The sequence below is a fragment of the Procambarus clarkii genome, chromosome 49, assembly GCF_040958095.1.
Source record: "Procambarus clarkii isolate CNS0578487 chromosome 49, FALCON_Pclarkii_2.0, whole genome shotgun sequence".
NCBI classification, from domain to species: Eukaryota; Metazoa; Arthropoda; class Malacostraca; order Decapoda; family Cambaridae; genus Procambarus; species Procambarus clarkii.
The window spans coordinates 11,560,028-11,574,792 of NC_091198.1; the positions used below are offsets into that span (position 1 = coordinate 11,560,028).

Sequence of the window (14,765 nt, forward strand, 5' to 3'; positions counted from 1 at the left end):
GTTTCTGTGGTCAGGCTTCAGTTGAATTGATGTAGGATAAGTTCTTATTTTGGAGTGTCAAGTGGTTGACAAGTAGGAGCTGGTCATACAAATGTAAATTATTTCATGACTTGGATATGCTGCACATACCTAGCACTCACTCACTGTACAACTGTGGTTAAAGATGTAAAGAAATTGTATTAAAATAATTGTACTGTACAAGGTTTACAATAACATAATTGCTATCACCTGATGCTTTTGAGCTTGTACAATATGGCTGTACTGTACTGTAGCCCATTTATAGGGTCCTCACCTGGGTTGGTGTGGTTGTCCCAGATTTGAGGAGCCCACTTTAATCCAAAAGTTAAGCAAAATTTTAATCCAAATATGTGAATCGGATTCCTGATTATATTTACATTGTTTTGTTTGGCAGCATGTTTCCTGATTTTTAAGACTGCATAATTTGGTAATACTACTTGGGCATATGTACTGGTCTAATGGTTTTAATTATTCTTACTGTGCCATAGTAAGATTTAAGTTGCGAAGGATTATAAATGGTCAGCTAAACGGTCTCTTGTGTTGCTGTTCCTTGTTTCAAACAAAATGGATAGTGGATTTCATTCATTTCTATGCTTGATAAACGATCCTTGGCTGGACACTAAATATAAAACTTCCAGATAAGTATGGGTTGGGAATAAATACCCCATAACAGAAAAAGGTTTTATACAAGGAAGATGAAGACTGGGTGACGTCATTGACCATTAGCGATGTCTGTACAGGGTTATCTTGAGATGATTTCGGGACTAGTGTCCCCACGGCCCGGTCCTCGACCAGGCCTCCACCCACAGGAAGCAGCCCGTGACAGCTGACTTAACACCCAGGTACCTATTTTACTGCTAGGTAACGGGCATAGGGTGAAAGAAACTCGGCCCATTGTTTCTCGCCGGCGCCCGGGATCAAACCCGGGACCACAGGATCACAAGTCCAGCGTGCTGTCCGCTCGGCCCACCGGGGTAACGAAAAAACACAGCACATAACGTGTCCCTCAAAAAAAGCAAAGGGATCTGCACCGGGGTAACGAAAAACACACAACCCATAACGTGTCCCTCGAAAAAAGCAAAATGAACACGTTATATGCCTATTTCCACTACTGCTGTATGCTCGAATAGGTGGTAGTGGAAATAGGCACATAATGTGTCTGTTTTGCTTTTTTCAAGGGACACGTTATGAGCCATGTGTTTTTCGTTACCTCGGTGCAGATCCTGTCTCCCAAGCCTACCTCAAAGTGCACCAAGCGTTTCCTGTGAGCGCATGGCCAGACTCAAATCTGTATGCGCTTCAGTTTTCTCGCCTCGATATTTGTTACGGCTTTCGTTTTGGTACAGTATCTTTTTGTTAACAGTAGAATTCCCTCCAGGGATATATACAAACAAAGTCCAAATGCCCAATGTGCCACCAACACCACTCAAATTGGCCGAGGGGTGGTCGCGCTGTGATCGCGCACTTGCCAAATTTTTTTTATGCCTTTCTGGATTCTCACCTCAGTTCCTGTGTTATGTCCATTTTGGTATCAATTTGTTTACAATAGAATTCCCTACAGGGGTATATGCATATATATAAAGTATGCATATACATAAATCCCAGTACACCCCTTGCCGCAGTAAAGGTGAAAGTTAGCCAAGCGTTAGCTGCGACAGCACGTTTTTGCACACCCGCTACGCCTGCACAGAAATGTGTAATCTTTTTAGTTTGGCCCGTGCCTTGATGCCACGTGGCATCTAACAGAAAATGGGAAGACATGAGTTTAAAACGCATCCCAAAATGATAGGATATAAAATATATTTTAAACAATTATTAAATTTAGACGTCAGATACGTCCCTCCCCCACACCCGCAGTTAATTGTGGATGTCATATACGTACCTCCTGAACGAGTGTCAATATGTAAATAATTGATGAACAAAGTCGTATAAGGGAGAAAGGGTTAGGTCAAAGAAGTTTAAAATATTTCCTGAGTTTGTTGAACATATTACAGACCTATAATAAATAAAACTAACCCTTTTTGGCTATCAAAGTTATCACCCCTGTATGTATGTAGGTGGATAAAAAAGAATGAGCAAGAGTAGATCTATTCAAAGGTATCTAAACCTCTCATTTTGTCCACTGTCAAAGCCAAACAAATTTTGGCCTAGCCAGCGGTCAAAACATAATTAAAAAAATACCAAGATAAATGTACAGTGAAGATCTTATTTCCTAGGAATGCACTAGTCAGAGATGGGGCCAGTCTTGACTAAATTTGTGGCTTTCCATGACTGGTGTAGCTATCAGACCCATATGGGCAACATGGTTGGTATAGGTACATTGACAAAATGTAAATCATTATTTGATAGCATTGCACTAGCCAATCCACACAACCATTGCAGCACTCCTGGTGGATACATGGCAATCTCATAACTAGTTTGGCTGTAGGCCTAAACAAGTATGCTGCAGGACTTACTTGACCATTGATGTGGGGTGGGTCGAGATGGTTTGTAATTGGCTTACAAGAAAAAAATACACCTGCTATAGTAGTTGTGGGTGTAAAAACATGGAAAGTAGAAACTACATACAGTATTGCGCCGGTTGGATTTTTTTTTTTTTTTTTTTTTTTTTTTTTTTTTTTTTTTGTCATTGCTAACGCTCTTCGAGTGTCCCAAAAGTAAGTTTTGTCAAATCCAAATAAAATACACAGGAGCTAGGCTGGTATTTTGATTTAATTACAGATTTGTTATTGTGGAGAATTGCTGTAGTGCTTTTCTTTCATTGTGGGTTTTTTAGGGTGAATTTTGATTCCGTAATATTCTATTCTACTGTATAGTAGTAGACTTGATCTTGGTTGGTGAACTGTAATCAGTGTTTTCATTGGAGTTGTAAGTTAAATGTTACATTTATGGTTTTGTAATGCAGAAGAGTCTGAGGAAAATACCAAGGCAAATGGGGAAGCAAATGGTGTAGCTGAAGAGGAAGCAAAGGAAGAGTCGAAGGGAGATGGACCAGCCAAAGAGGAGGAAGCCAGCAAGGAGGGAGTTGCAGAAGAAAAGGAGAATGAACCTGAAACTAATGGAGGTATTGTCTTTCATTCATAAAAATCAGCTAGTGTTTGGTTTTAGCCATTTATGACCCATCTCTAGTAGCATTTTCCTGTAGTTGGTTTCCACTCATTGCAGCCTTGCCTAAGGTCAGGGTTCTGCTGCTGAGGGTAGGGCTTTGTGAAAATGCATCCTTAAATATTAATTTAAATGTTAGAAAAACTCATTATTTCAACCATTACAGTAAATGCAAAAAAGATTGGTTTTGAATTCATAGTGAAGAATCTTTTGTAGTGGGAAGTACATGAAGTTCTTTACAAAATGCAGAAAATAAATGGTTATGTGGGGGGGGGGGGAAATTATGAAGAGTATTCTGTGGAATTTGAGAAATCTCATGGTTAGGGCCTTGACTGGATTGGATATATTAGTAGTTCCTTGGTACAGTACATGTATAGAATTAATGCTTTGTAAAGTGCAGTATAAACTTCTCGATAAAAATTTATGCATGAGTCCCTGTGCCAGTGCATATTTTTTAAAAATATAGTTTGTGTATTCTAGTATTTGTTCCATATATTTGCAATGTTCTCTAATATATGGTAGTCTTCATTATCTGCAATGATTGATTCTGAAAATTTTCATTATTGATCCAACCCATCTTCTTATAAATTGTAGCTTTTTGCTCTGCGCTACGGCCAAAAATAGAGGTATTTGAAAATTAAGAATAATAAATCTAAAAATGTAGGAATTGTAGGCCCCCCCCCCCCTCCAAACAGCAAGTTAAGGGTCCTCTGGTCAGTGAGGAAGTTCTCGTAAGGTTTCAAAACGTCATGAAACTTGTTAATTGAAAGTTTTTTCTCCTAACCTAACAGAGTAAGCCAGAGAGAGGACTTGTATTTTTGTATTGTATATACTTGTATTATACCATCTCAATTGTAAGCAGATTTCATTTCAAACTACGTCCATTATTAGCCTGAGTATGTATACGCACGAAAAGCGACATAATTTGTAAGAGGACGGGTTGACTGATCAGTTAATGGTACACTGCCCTGCACGCTCCAACATAAATGTTTCGGGCATCTCTAGGCCTTGCTTAGCGATGCTTAATAGTTAATTTTATGTTTTTGGGTGGGTTAATTTGGTGTAACATTTCAAAGTGAATGTTTAGATGAAAAGGTATATTAAAATTTAAAGTGTGGTGGTGCTGAAGTGTGAACATTTAATTTTCCATATTTTTCAACATAATGTATGCACACTTCCATATTTATAGATTATGTAAAAAAAAAAAAAAAATACAAAAAAATGTATAGTACTTTTTTGTCATGGTAACTTGCAAACCATTGTGAAAATATACACGAACTGACAAGTTCCATTTTTTCCCTGATAAGCTTTACATCCACTGTGCTATGAAAGTGATTTTTGTAATTTCTGAAATATTTGATGTACAGTATAGGCCACTTGAGTAATAATCCTGTGGTGTCGTGCATGTTGTGGGGTTCAGCCCCTCAAATTAGTTCATTGATTTTTCGTAGTTGTATAAAGACTTGTTTACAATAAATTTCAATGATAAGCAAAAGTAAATGAGCATTTAAGAGTTGGTCAGCAAGCAATGAAGAATGAAAATTGGATGAGGATGAAATTTGTAACCTTTTAATATTTGCTGCCAATTTATTTTTTTAATTATGTAATGCAGTATGTAGGTAATTACCCAAAGTGTAATTCAAGTTTTGCTTCAGACATGACCAAAGTTCAATTCTCACTAGCACAAGTAGAAAATTTACAACCTGGAGGGTGAGAGCCAGGTAGGGGCAGGGAAAGGGTTTTGTGGGACAATGGGAGTTGAGTAAGAACGGACGGTGGGGCTAAGGCACTTTAATTCTTCATTTTAGCTTTGTCAATTGAGGTATAGGTTCCTCAGCTTATTGGGCTGTCACATCAACCTTTTGAAGCTATATATAGCTTTCTTCCATTTTAATAGTACATTCCATTAGTTCATTACTACAAATAAATTCTTTGCCAGGCTCACTTGGCCACTTTGATTTCCATTGTCCCTCTCACATTTCAAATATCCTTCCCTGCAGAGACTATTTTTCATTCTTCACCCCCCCCCCCCCCCCCCCTTAACATGTCTTCATCCTGTTTGTTCTACTCACCAAGTCTGGCTCTGGACCAGGCTTGACTTAAGAGCTTGGTACAACAGGCTGTTTGGGTTGGCCTGCAGACCCACATAGCCACCAGCCTGGTTGGTCTGGCACATCTTGAAAAAAACTAGCTAGTTTTCTCTTGGTGCCCACATTTGTTCCGGCAATATTTCTTATACTGTACTGTGTTCGCTGGTAGGATGTTGAAACAGCTGTGTACCTCAAATATTTATACACTGCTCTCTGATTGTGCCTATGGCACACCTGCTCTTTCTTGACTGGTTCTGTTCTACATTTCTTTCCATATTGTTCACTCCAGAATGTTGGCATTTTACTGTGTAGACTTGGGACCTGGCCCTCTTATATTTTCATTGTATATTATTTGATACCCCTTTCGTCTCCTTTCTAGGGCATTTGGAGAGCTTTGAGACTATCGCAATAATTTAGGTGATTTATCGTGTTTGTGCTGTACATGTTCTCTGTATTCCCTCTATTTCGACAATCTCTCGCTCTGAAGGGAGTCGGTATCAAGCAGTACAAGACAGGAGAGCACAAGTGATTTGAATAGTACATCTAGTGATGTGAAGGTTAGCTCATTTTAGCCGTTTCTTGTAACTCAACGTTCTGGGAAAGGAATAAAGATGTTTAATAAAAAAAAATCTAATGTTTAATATATCTGCCATTGTGGCTAGGGTGACATCCAATCTTGCTGAAGAGATTTAAACACTGTAGTTGAAGCGTGTTCTTTTTTATATATTTTTTCTTTTAAAAGTAAACAATGACCCCATGGATGCAGGAAGATCGGAAATAATGCATTATGTTTTGGGACAACGATGCTTACAATTGTGGAAGATGTGGTTAATAGTTTTATATGAATGCTAATCTGGCTACTTTTGCCATATTTTCTATAAGAAAATGGATCCAACATTTTTCTTCTTTATCAATATGGTTGAACTGTATTTATATTTGCTTGCTATGTGATAAGGTTAGTGCTAAACCCTAACCTGGGTGACATTCCTCATCAGAATTTTGTAAAGGTGTGGTTGTAAAACACTTACTTTAGCTGTGCCAAGAAAAGGAGTAGAAATTAAATTATTGCTTCTTAATACTGTAGTCAAACCTCGGTCTGTGAATTCAATCCGTTCTAAGAGACGGCTCATAGAGCGAAATAAATTTTCCCATAAATAATTTAAATTTAATCAATCCATTCCACACCCCGAAAATTTTAACTTAAAAATATTTTATACAGAACACTACTGTACTAATATTTTTCATACACAAAACAATCATGTATAAATATAACTGTAAATAAAGTAAGTGCATGTTTAACTACATATTACCTTTACTGAGGACTCTTGTTGATGTATGGAAGATGGGGGGGGGGAAAGGCAGAGTGGTGTTGGTGTATGGGATGGGTGAGGAGGGAGTTACGAGTTAGAAGGGGCATCCCTTTCAATTATAACATCAAATCATCCCCTACTTGCCTTAAACACATTTCATATCTGCATCACTGGTTCCAGATTTTCCTTTCACACATTTCATTGCATCTGTTATGTAGCAGTTGCACTTGTAGCAGCAACCAATTAAGACATTTGTAGTCACAACAAAAGTTATTCTGGCAAGCATTGACAGGTAGTCATAACCAAAGGTTAAACATTTCACATGGTTAGGCATTTATAGTCAGCCAGGCACTCGGGCAATCTGCCTCCTGATCCACCAGCTGGTAGCACACTCCTGACTCCCGCCCATCCACCTATTATGCCACCCGCCCTGCTACTCATCCATCCAGTCTTCCATCTGTCCACCCACTCGCCCTCTCGTGTATTTTTCGCTTACATGATTCTGGTGTTAATGAAAGATTTTTTCTAATCACCCCCACCATCCATCCACACACCCTCCCAAATATGACTTAAAAAGTTAGTGACATTTTAACCCCTTAGGATAATAGCAGGTCCCATATAGGTATTTTAACTAAATAGTGGATACTGAACATGCCCTTCATACACAAGTCAAATTTTACAATGAAATTTACTACAGACACCGAAAAAATTGTACACTGGGGGCATTCGTAGACCGAGGTTCCACTGTTCACACTTTTAAATTGTGTACATAGTTATCTAGTTGTTCAACATAATATCCATTGTGTAAGCAATATAGCATGGTGGTATCAAAAAGTGATCACACCACAGGTTCCTGCTTCAGCTCACACAAAGACAGGGAGGGTGGTTCCATTTTGCATGCCAATGTATTATACTATGAACTAAGTGGTTATTTTTTCTGCACAGGCCAGATGTCAATTTTTGAGGGTTAATTGTTTGTGCACTTCATCTTCTAACCCTAGCATTAAGTTATTGTATAGTGATGTCAGTAGGCAAAGATTTTACCTTTTTTTTCCCCCCCCTTTTTGCACAGAGGAAGCAGAGGAGTCTGAGGCACCAGCACCACCAGCTAAGGGTCGCCGAGGTCGGAAACCAAAGAAGGTCTCAGTTGAGCACTGGTGAGTAAACAAAGCTCAATAAAAATTTAAGAATAGCTGATTGCAGCTCAATAAGCTTGTTCATACTTCGTAGGAAATGGGGTTAAAGACTGGTTAGTTGACTAGTGTACACCTGACTTTGCATTAGAACTGGCATTAAACATAACTGTTTATTGCTATGGACACTTTTAGCTCTTCAAGAATACTTTTCTTTCAGCAAATCATGAAGTGTTTTCAAACGGAATGCCGTTCAGGTGACCGACGGTATTCGAGCTGAGTTCCCTGGTATTGAGGTGGAACTCAATCCTCAGAAGCCTCGCAGTAAAACCTTTGAGGTATGTTCCGTTTGATACACAACAAGTACCGTTACTTAACACAACATGACTGCTTTTAAGGATAGGCGTGTAAATGCCCCATATATTTTTAAATTGCCAGTGCCAATTCGTTTGCTGTAATGTCTGACACTGTCCTGATTAATTGCAGTATCTTGTAAAACTATATAGGTAGTGTTTTTTAATTAATAATTAATGCAGGGATTTAGTGTTTATGCCCATCCTTATTAGGTATACCTAAGGATTCTGCACTCTTTCTATTCGGTGTCTGAGTGCCTCACCATATTAATTGTAAATAATCTTTAAATTGGAGTTGAATAGCTATTAAAGTTAAGGACTGTAGACTTTGCAGTAATTTTTTTAATTAAGGCTCTAGTTTTTTTTTTTTTTAGGCCATGCTTCATATTGTACTTAAAATTAAGAGTTGGTATGTTACACCTATATTTGGGTAAAATTGGTTATAAAAGTTGGGAATGGCAAGATGGATAAGAGGACATGACACCAAGGTATTTTTACAATTTTACTGCTAAAGTCAATCAGGGATGGCCTCAGCACATCTGACCAACCTGTGCCAGTTGTCTAGTGATTTAACACAGTAAGATTTAAAATTCTGGTACCTACAGGTACGTAGCGATCACATCGACTTTCTTGGTCCTAGTGTAAACGGATGCCACTGAAAAAGTGGACACCGTTCATGGCTGTTAAGGCCTTAGTGCAGTGTGATCAATCAACTGTAGCACATGCAGCCTAAATTAACAGCATATCTTATGTGGTATATATACAATATATATATATATATATATATATATATTCACTTAAAGATTATTATAAAGTACTGTACTGTAACTGCTGCTTTTGCGATTATATAGTATCATAGAAGGATCCTGATTGTGATACTGTGTTCAATGCTAGTTAGGATGTTCACAGTGCAACGCAGACAGCCACAGCACATGCTTTTGTTTGACGCATCTATGGTCCTTAAAGGAACTGCTACATTTCTTTAAAAAAATACACGTGGAAAATTATTCCTTTTCAGGATTTATTGACCTTGATTCTGATAATACTCTGAGCCAGGCATGGGGAGTAAAAGAACTACCAGAACCCCATCCAGGTACAATAGTAGCATTTTGCCTAGGCTTAGTTATGTGCATAGCACAGTATGATGAAGAGAAATTTTGCAGTCAGGTGGTGGTATCAGCTGACTAGCCTGTGGTGGTGCAATGCTGTTTGGACTATACAAAACAGCTTGGTTTGACTTGGTGCACAAAAAATGTACCATGTGGTTGCAAGAGTTGCAACCACAACAGTTCGGCTTCAGTGGAAGCCTCAGGACCCTCGTGGGTGCCATAGCACCCGCGAGGTTGCAATTCTTTTACCATGTGGTGATGCAGTTGACTAGAGTGCATTTGGAAACAATCAAGGCTCTTGTGGATTTGTTCAATGGTGATATCAAATTTTGTTAAGGCTTTTTTTGTGTTCAACTTTTTCAATTTTTCTCCTATCAAATAGTTTTTCTTTTTCAGATCACAATAACCTTTGATGATGGAAAGTCAGACTTGATATGGTCTGGTCTCGAGAAAGGGCCCCCTCGCAAGTACAAGTTCCCTGATCTTTCAGTTGTGCTTGAGAAAATAAAGAACCAAATGTAAATGGGACACTTTTTATTGATGTAGTTTAGATTTGCAATCCTTTGCTGATATGAATATCATTCTGGAGTTTGAGCTCAAATGTTTTGCTTCCTTTTTATAAAGATCATTAATTTTGCAAATTTCTTGGCATAAATTTCATTACAATGCCGTTATGTTGATCATAATATTGTGTGGAATTATTTTTCATCAAACCTGTGTTATTCTGTCAGCAGAAGGTTGCATCAGGAAGTCATTTCTGGATTACTCTAGGATGAAATTGTCACTTGGTGATCTATATATGAAAGTCAGAAGGTAAAAGCTGTGCTTGCTTTAGACTGGATGCTCCAGAACACAAGGTGATGATAGTTCTCCTCAGAGTATCTACTGATGATTTTCGCATAAGCTGATAAGTCCCTAACTGTAATTTTAAAATATGTACAAAGTTCACTGGTGCTGGCAAAGGTCTTGGATGTAGATATTGGCCATGCCACTACCAGTATTGAGGCTTGAAGGTAGAGAACTTCACTTCCTGGAGCTGTATATTGTGTGGTATTAGGACACTTCTCATCCTTATCTTTCTGCCTTCTCCTGTGGACACTGCATAATAGCCCAGCTACCATTTTTTGGAGGATTTAGAATTTCATAAATGTTTCATAGTACTGAAGTAAATATTGTGATTTTTAGTTTTCAATAGACTTTTAGGACATTTTGTATTTTCTTTATAAATAGTTTCATGATGGCCAAAATCTGTTATTCCCACTAAGTGGTGCTAATTTTTATTTCACTTGTGTAGCTGGAAATGGTTTTTAAAGCATTGCTCAGATTTATTTTATTATTTCTATCACCTGCTTCTGTATTTTTAGAAATAATAAAGTACACAAAAACCTGCTGGTTCTCTTTTATACCTTTGGTTATTCCCAGTTCACTTTCCATGTGATATTTACAATTCCTTATTGCTTAAACTTGAAAAAAGTGTAAACTCCATTGAAATGGGCAGTTTTTGGACGGTGGCAGTTGACCAGTTTATTTAATCATTAATACCACTGGTTAGTTTATATAAGTATACTCAATGTAGAAATACATTTGGTCTTTGCAGTAGCTGTTCAGTCTCCATCCAGTTTAAACAAAAATTACCACTAGGCAGGACTCTTATCCTGCACATAAAATATTGAACAAGAGAGGCAAGGAAAATAGGTTTAAGATTACCATATCTGTAAAAACTGCACACAAGAGACTGGAGGTCTTGTTTGGCATCCTTAGTCATTTTTTAAGTCTTGAACAACCTGTCCTCTTAAAAATGTCGCATTTGGCCGTTTACCCGTGTGGCCGTAATTTGAAAACAAGAAAAAAAATGAAAATAAACGGGATTTTTTTCAACAACAGTAAGTTAAGGGTCCTGATAGGTTAGGTGGGCAGGAAATTCTCATACAAAGTTTCAAAACGTTAATTGAAAGTGTCCTTTTTTAACCTTACCGAGTAAGCCGGGCGACTCGCAGAAAACGGGTATAGTACGTCACTTTTGTGAGTATTTCATTTCAAATTACGTCCAAATTTGGCCATAGCGCGCATACGAGCGAAAAGTGACGTTATTTTTAAGAGGACGGGTTGTGTGAACATGGTGATGTAATCTAAACTTGATGCCTCATTTTGATAATTGCTTGATCCCAACTCTTGGAAAAAGTGTTGATTTCTCTTTCCCAAACAAAACAAAAAAATTAAACAGGTAAGCTTTTCTTTTTAATATGACCAGACTGCTGTTCAATTACTAGCAATCTTGTATGTACAGTATTGTGTTGTCTTCCATAGACAGGGGTTAGAGGCCTGTCCTATTATAGTTCAGTGGTACAGCACCAAGATGTTGAACACTTGACCAAAATGATAAATTTATGTCAATTATAATTATTGCATAATATGGTAAATAATACAGGTCCAGTATATAGTTACCCAGGGGTGCCTGTTAGCTGCCTTGATAGGTAGTACCCTGTATAGACCCCCTTCAATTTTTCCCGTTCACTAAATAAGATATCTCCTTTCTCGTTTAAAGGAAAAATGGCTTTATCTCTAAATAATTTTCTCAACCGTGTTTGTTTCTGAAGAACTTGCTTGCTTCATGGCTTAAACCTTTTCCTTGACTGAATCAGTCTACAACTTTACATGACCCAGGTTTCTTCCCACCCATTCTTTATTGCTTGAATTATAACGCCCAAGCCTGATTTCACAGATTTCCTTTGTCCTCTCTTTATTGTATAATACTTTTTTGCTCCAAACCTTTTTTTCTGCTTTGAATGTATTTAAAGTGGAATATACAATACTTTAATTCAAATCTTATTGAACTTTAAATGGATGTCCAGTTGAAAAGTAAGGAGAAAAAAGGATAACAAAGGCAAGACCACAAGTGACCATCACTAGTCCCAATTAGCACTGGACACTGGTAATAATTATCTGAAGAAAGTCATACAGGTATAGTACTCAAGTTACTAATCTCCAGGAACCGATGCTTTGTGTTCGTCATACTCTTGTGGCTATACTTTTTAATGTTACTCCCCTATGTAATGGCTGTCCTAATACTATCACTTGTTAATCAAGCATTCTTATTTTTCAGTAAACATGCATGTCTTTGCTGCTCGTGTGTGTGTGTTACTGCCTCTAAGCTTTTTAAATTATTTCAAAAGCTGCTGATTCTCTTGGCTAACTCATTGACCCTTACCAGCACTGATATCTATACCTGGATTGGCAGGTTTTTTATCCACCTCCATTAGTGACTACATACTTATCCCTAAAATAATTTCCTCGTGCTCTTTCTTCCAGATGTATTTTAGCAAATCTGATCCTTTGCTGCCTGTATAGTCTGAATCATTTAAACTACTGGAGCCGTTCCATCTCGAAGTATTAAAGTTACTCATGTGAATGGAGACCAGAGAAATGTTAATTAATATTCACGCGAAATACCAAGGAGTGCCGGATCAACCGGGCTGTAGTGGGTATGTGGGCCCTGCGGGCCGCTCCAAGCAACAGCCTAGTAGACCAAACTCACAAGACAAGTCTGGCCTCGGGCCGGACTTGGGAGTAGAACTCCTCCCAGAACCCCATCAACCAGGTAAATACTGTGAACGGAGGTAATTTTTTCATGTTTGAAAGTTCTCATTATGTACCATCGCCTTTTCCTGGTGGTTGCTATGGCAATTGTGCTAAGTTTCGAACATCATTATTCCTGTCTGACTAGTTTTCTCCTGTCTATAAGAATATATATGTTCTGTCCCATACTCTAGGGTTTTTTTCCATTTTGAAGTAATTTCTGTGCATGGAATATGTCGTCATTGAACGTCATGATTTAACATTGTCAACTGGAAGCGCTTTGTAGTATCAGATAGGAATTTTTCTGCAGTTTTTTTTTTATCTTTTAAGGTGTCAGTTAAGGAAAAAGCTGTTTTCCCGCTTGTGTGTAGAAGAATAACTGCGAAGACCGTACTTTGTGTAACAGCTTCACACTACTCTGACTGGATTTTTTGGTTCACTGTCACTGTTATGTACGACAACTGGGAATCTACCTTTATTTTACCCGAGATTCTGCTTGCGGTCATTTTATGGACTAGACCAGGGTCACAGATCCAATACAATCTCAAAAATTAGATGTGCGTTTTGGTAAGTACAATACAATTCTTTCAGTAAACCCCACATTTTGAAGATTGGTACTGTAATCCAAATTATATACATCAGGTATTACCCTAACCCCATTCGACTTAAAGCAGCCATAGACAGTGCCTATGCATGTCCGAATTCCATATTCATTCGAAATTGAAAAAAAATCGTATTAATTGGAGACTGAGCTTATATACTTTGACAATCATAATTTAAAACAGCGGGAATATTGCCACCTCACACGAGGAAATAAAAACAGGACAATTTGTATATACCAATAGCACAAACATTGTGCATAAAGAATTTTTTGTGCAATAAGATCACAAAATGCATGGAATCACCAGATTCTACATAATCCAGGGGCCGGATTCAGGAAGGTACTTACGAAGGTTTTCCCTCTTAGCGCCTTCGTGGCGGCTACGTCCGTATTCAATTAGCTACCCTAAGTGGAAAAACCTTCGTAAGTTCATTCCGGGATTTAAGTGTGGTTTCGACCACTCGTAGCTTTACGTAAACTGGATATAACTCAATTACAGAGCTCAAAGTACCTCATACCATTTGGTATGAAGTCACTGATAACAGGGCAATCACAGATATAGTATTGGAGTGTATGTTCTCTCAAGTAGGACTGAAAACATGTTTTTTCCACCAAGAGGGCTATAAACCCATGGTACCGCCTACCCGCTGAAGCCGTAAATGCCAAATTCCAGCTAAAAATATCATTAAGACAATTGGCGGGCCCTTTAACAAGCCGCCGGCTTTCTGTCCTCTTCGAGGCCACTAGATAGTTAGTGGCCCTTGGGTAAATTCAGTAAATATATACAATAATTGTCAGCGCATCTTCCGAGCAACAAGGACAGCTACTCAGTATCTCTTAGAATTACGTAGGTAAACAACAAATGCAACATATTTGTTTACTACAATGTCGGTGCTGGCTGTAGAAGTTGAAAAAACATAGTTTTACTTCGAAATATACTAATTTTATACGAAAATTCTACGTAAATAGGAGGCAGTAGAGCTCCGATAAGCCAGCGCTAAATCTTCAATATGAAGAATGTTGCCTGCTCTCTGATTGGCCAAACGACAAATATCTTCCTAAGTGGACCTTCCTGAATTGCACCTAAGCATCTTCTTAGGGCTTACTTAGGAACCTTCGTAGCAAACCTACTTACGAAGAAATACATGGAGCTTCGTGAATCTAGGTCCTGAGCTTGAGACGCTCAGGAATCTACACCAGTAGATTGACGGTTGGGTTTCGGGGCCAAAGAACCAAAGCTCAACCCACCTCAAGCACAACTAGGTGAGTACACTATATAGTACCGTATCATACTTTGCAGATGACTACGATTTTTGAGAGTCGGCAATATAGAGAAGTCAGCAAGCTAAATTATGTATTTCGATGGGCCACAGAAAATATGATGTTTAATGAAGATAAGTTACAGCTCCTGCACTATGGAATAAATGAGAATATCAAAATGGAAACCACATATCAAATGCACTCAAATTG

General features: G+C 38.2%; 1 protein-coding gene across 1 annotated transcript in view; it reads left to right on the plus strand.

Moving 5' to 3' along the window:
• Positions 1-10,505, plus strand: part of LOC123763316 (neurofilament light polypeptide) — a 31,947-nt gene extending 21,442 nt beyond the window's left edge. The window contains exons 3-6 of the mRNA XM_045750469.2: positions 2,924-3,082; positions 7,596-7,680; positions 7,877-7,994; positions 9,515-10,505. Coding sequence (XP_045606425.1) covers positions 2,924-3,082; positions 7,596-7,680; positions 7,877-7,886 — 254 coding nt within the window. The 3' untranslated portion in view covers positions 7,887-7,994; positions 9,515-10,505. The remainder of the gene's footprint in view (positions 1-2,923; positions 3,083-7,595; positions 7,681-7,876; positions 7,995-9,514) is intronic.
• The last annotated feature ends 4,260 nt before the right edge of the window (positions 10,506-14,765 follow it).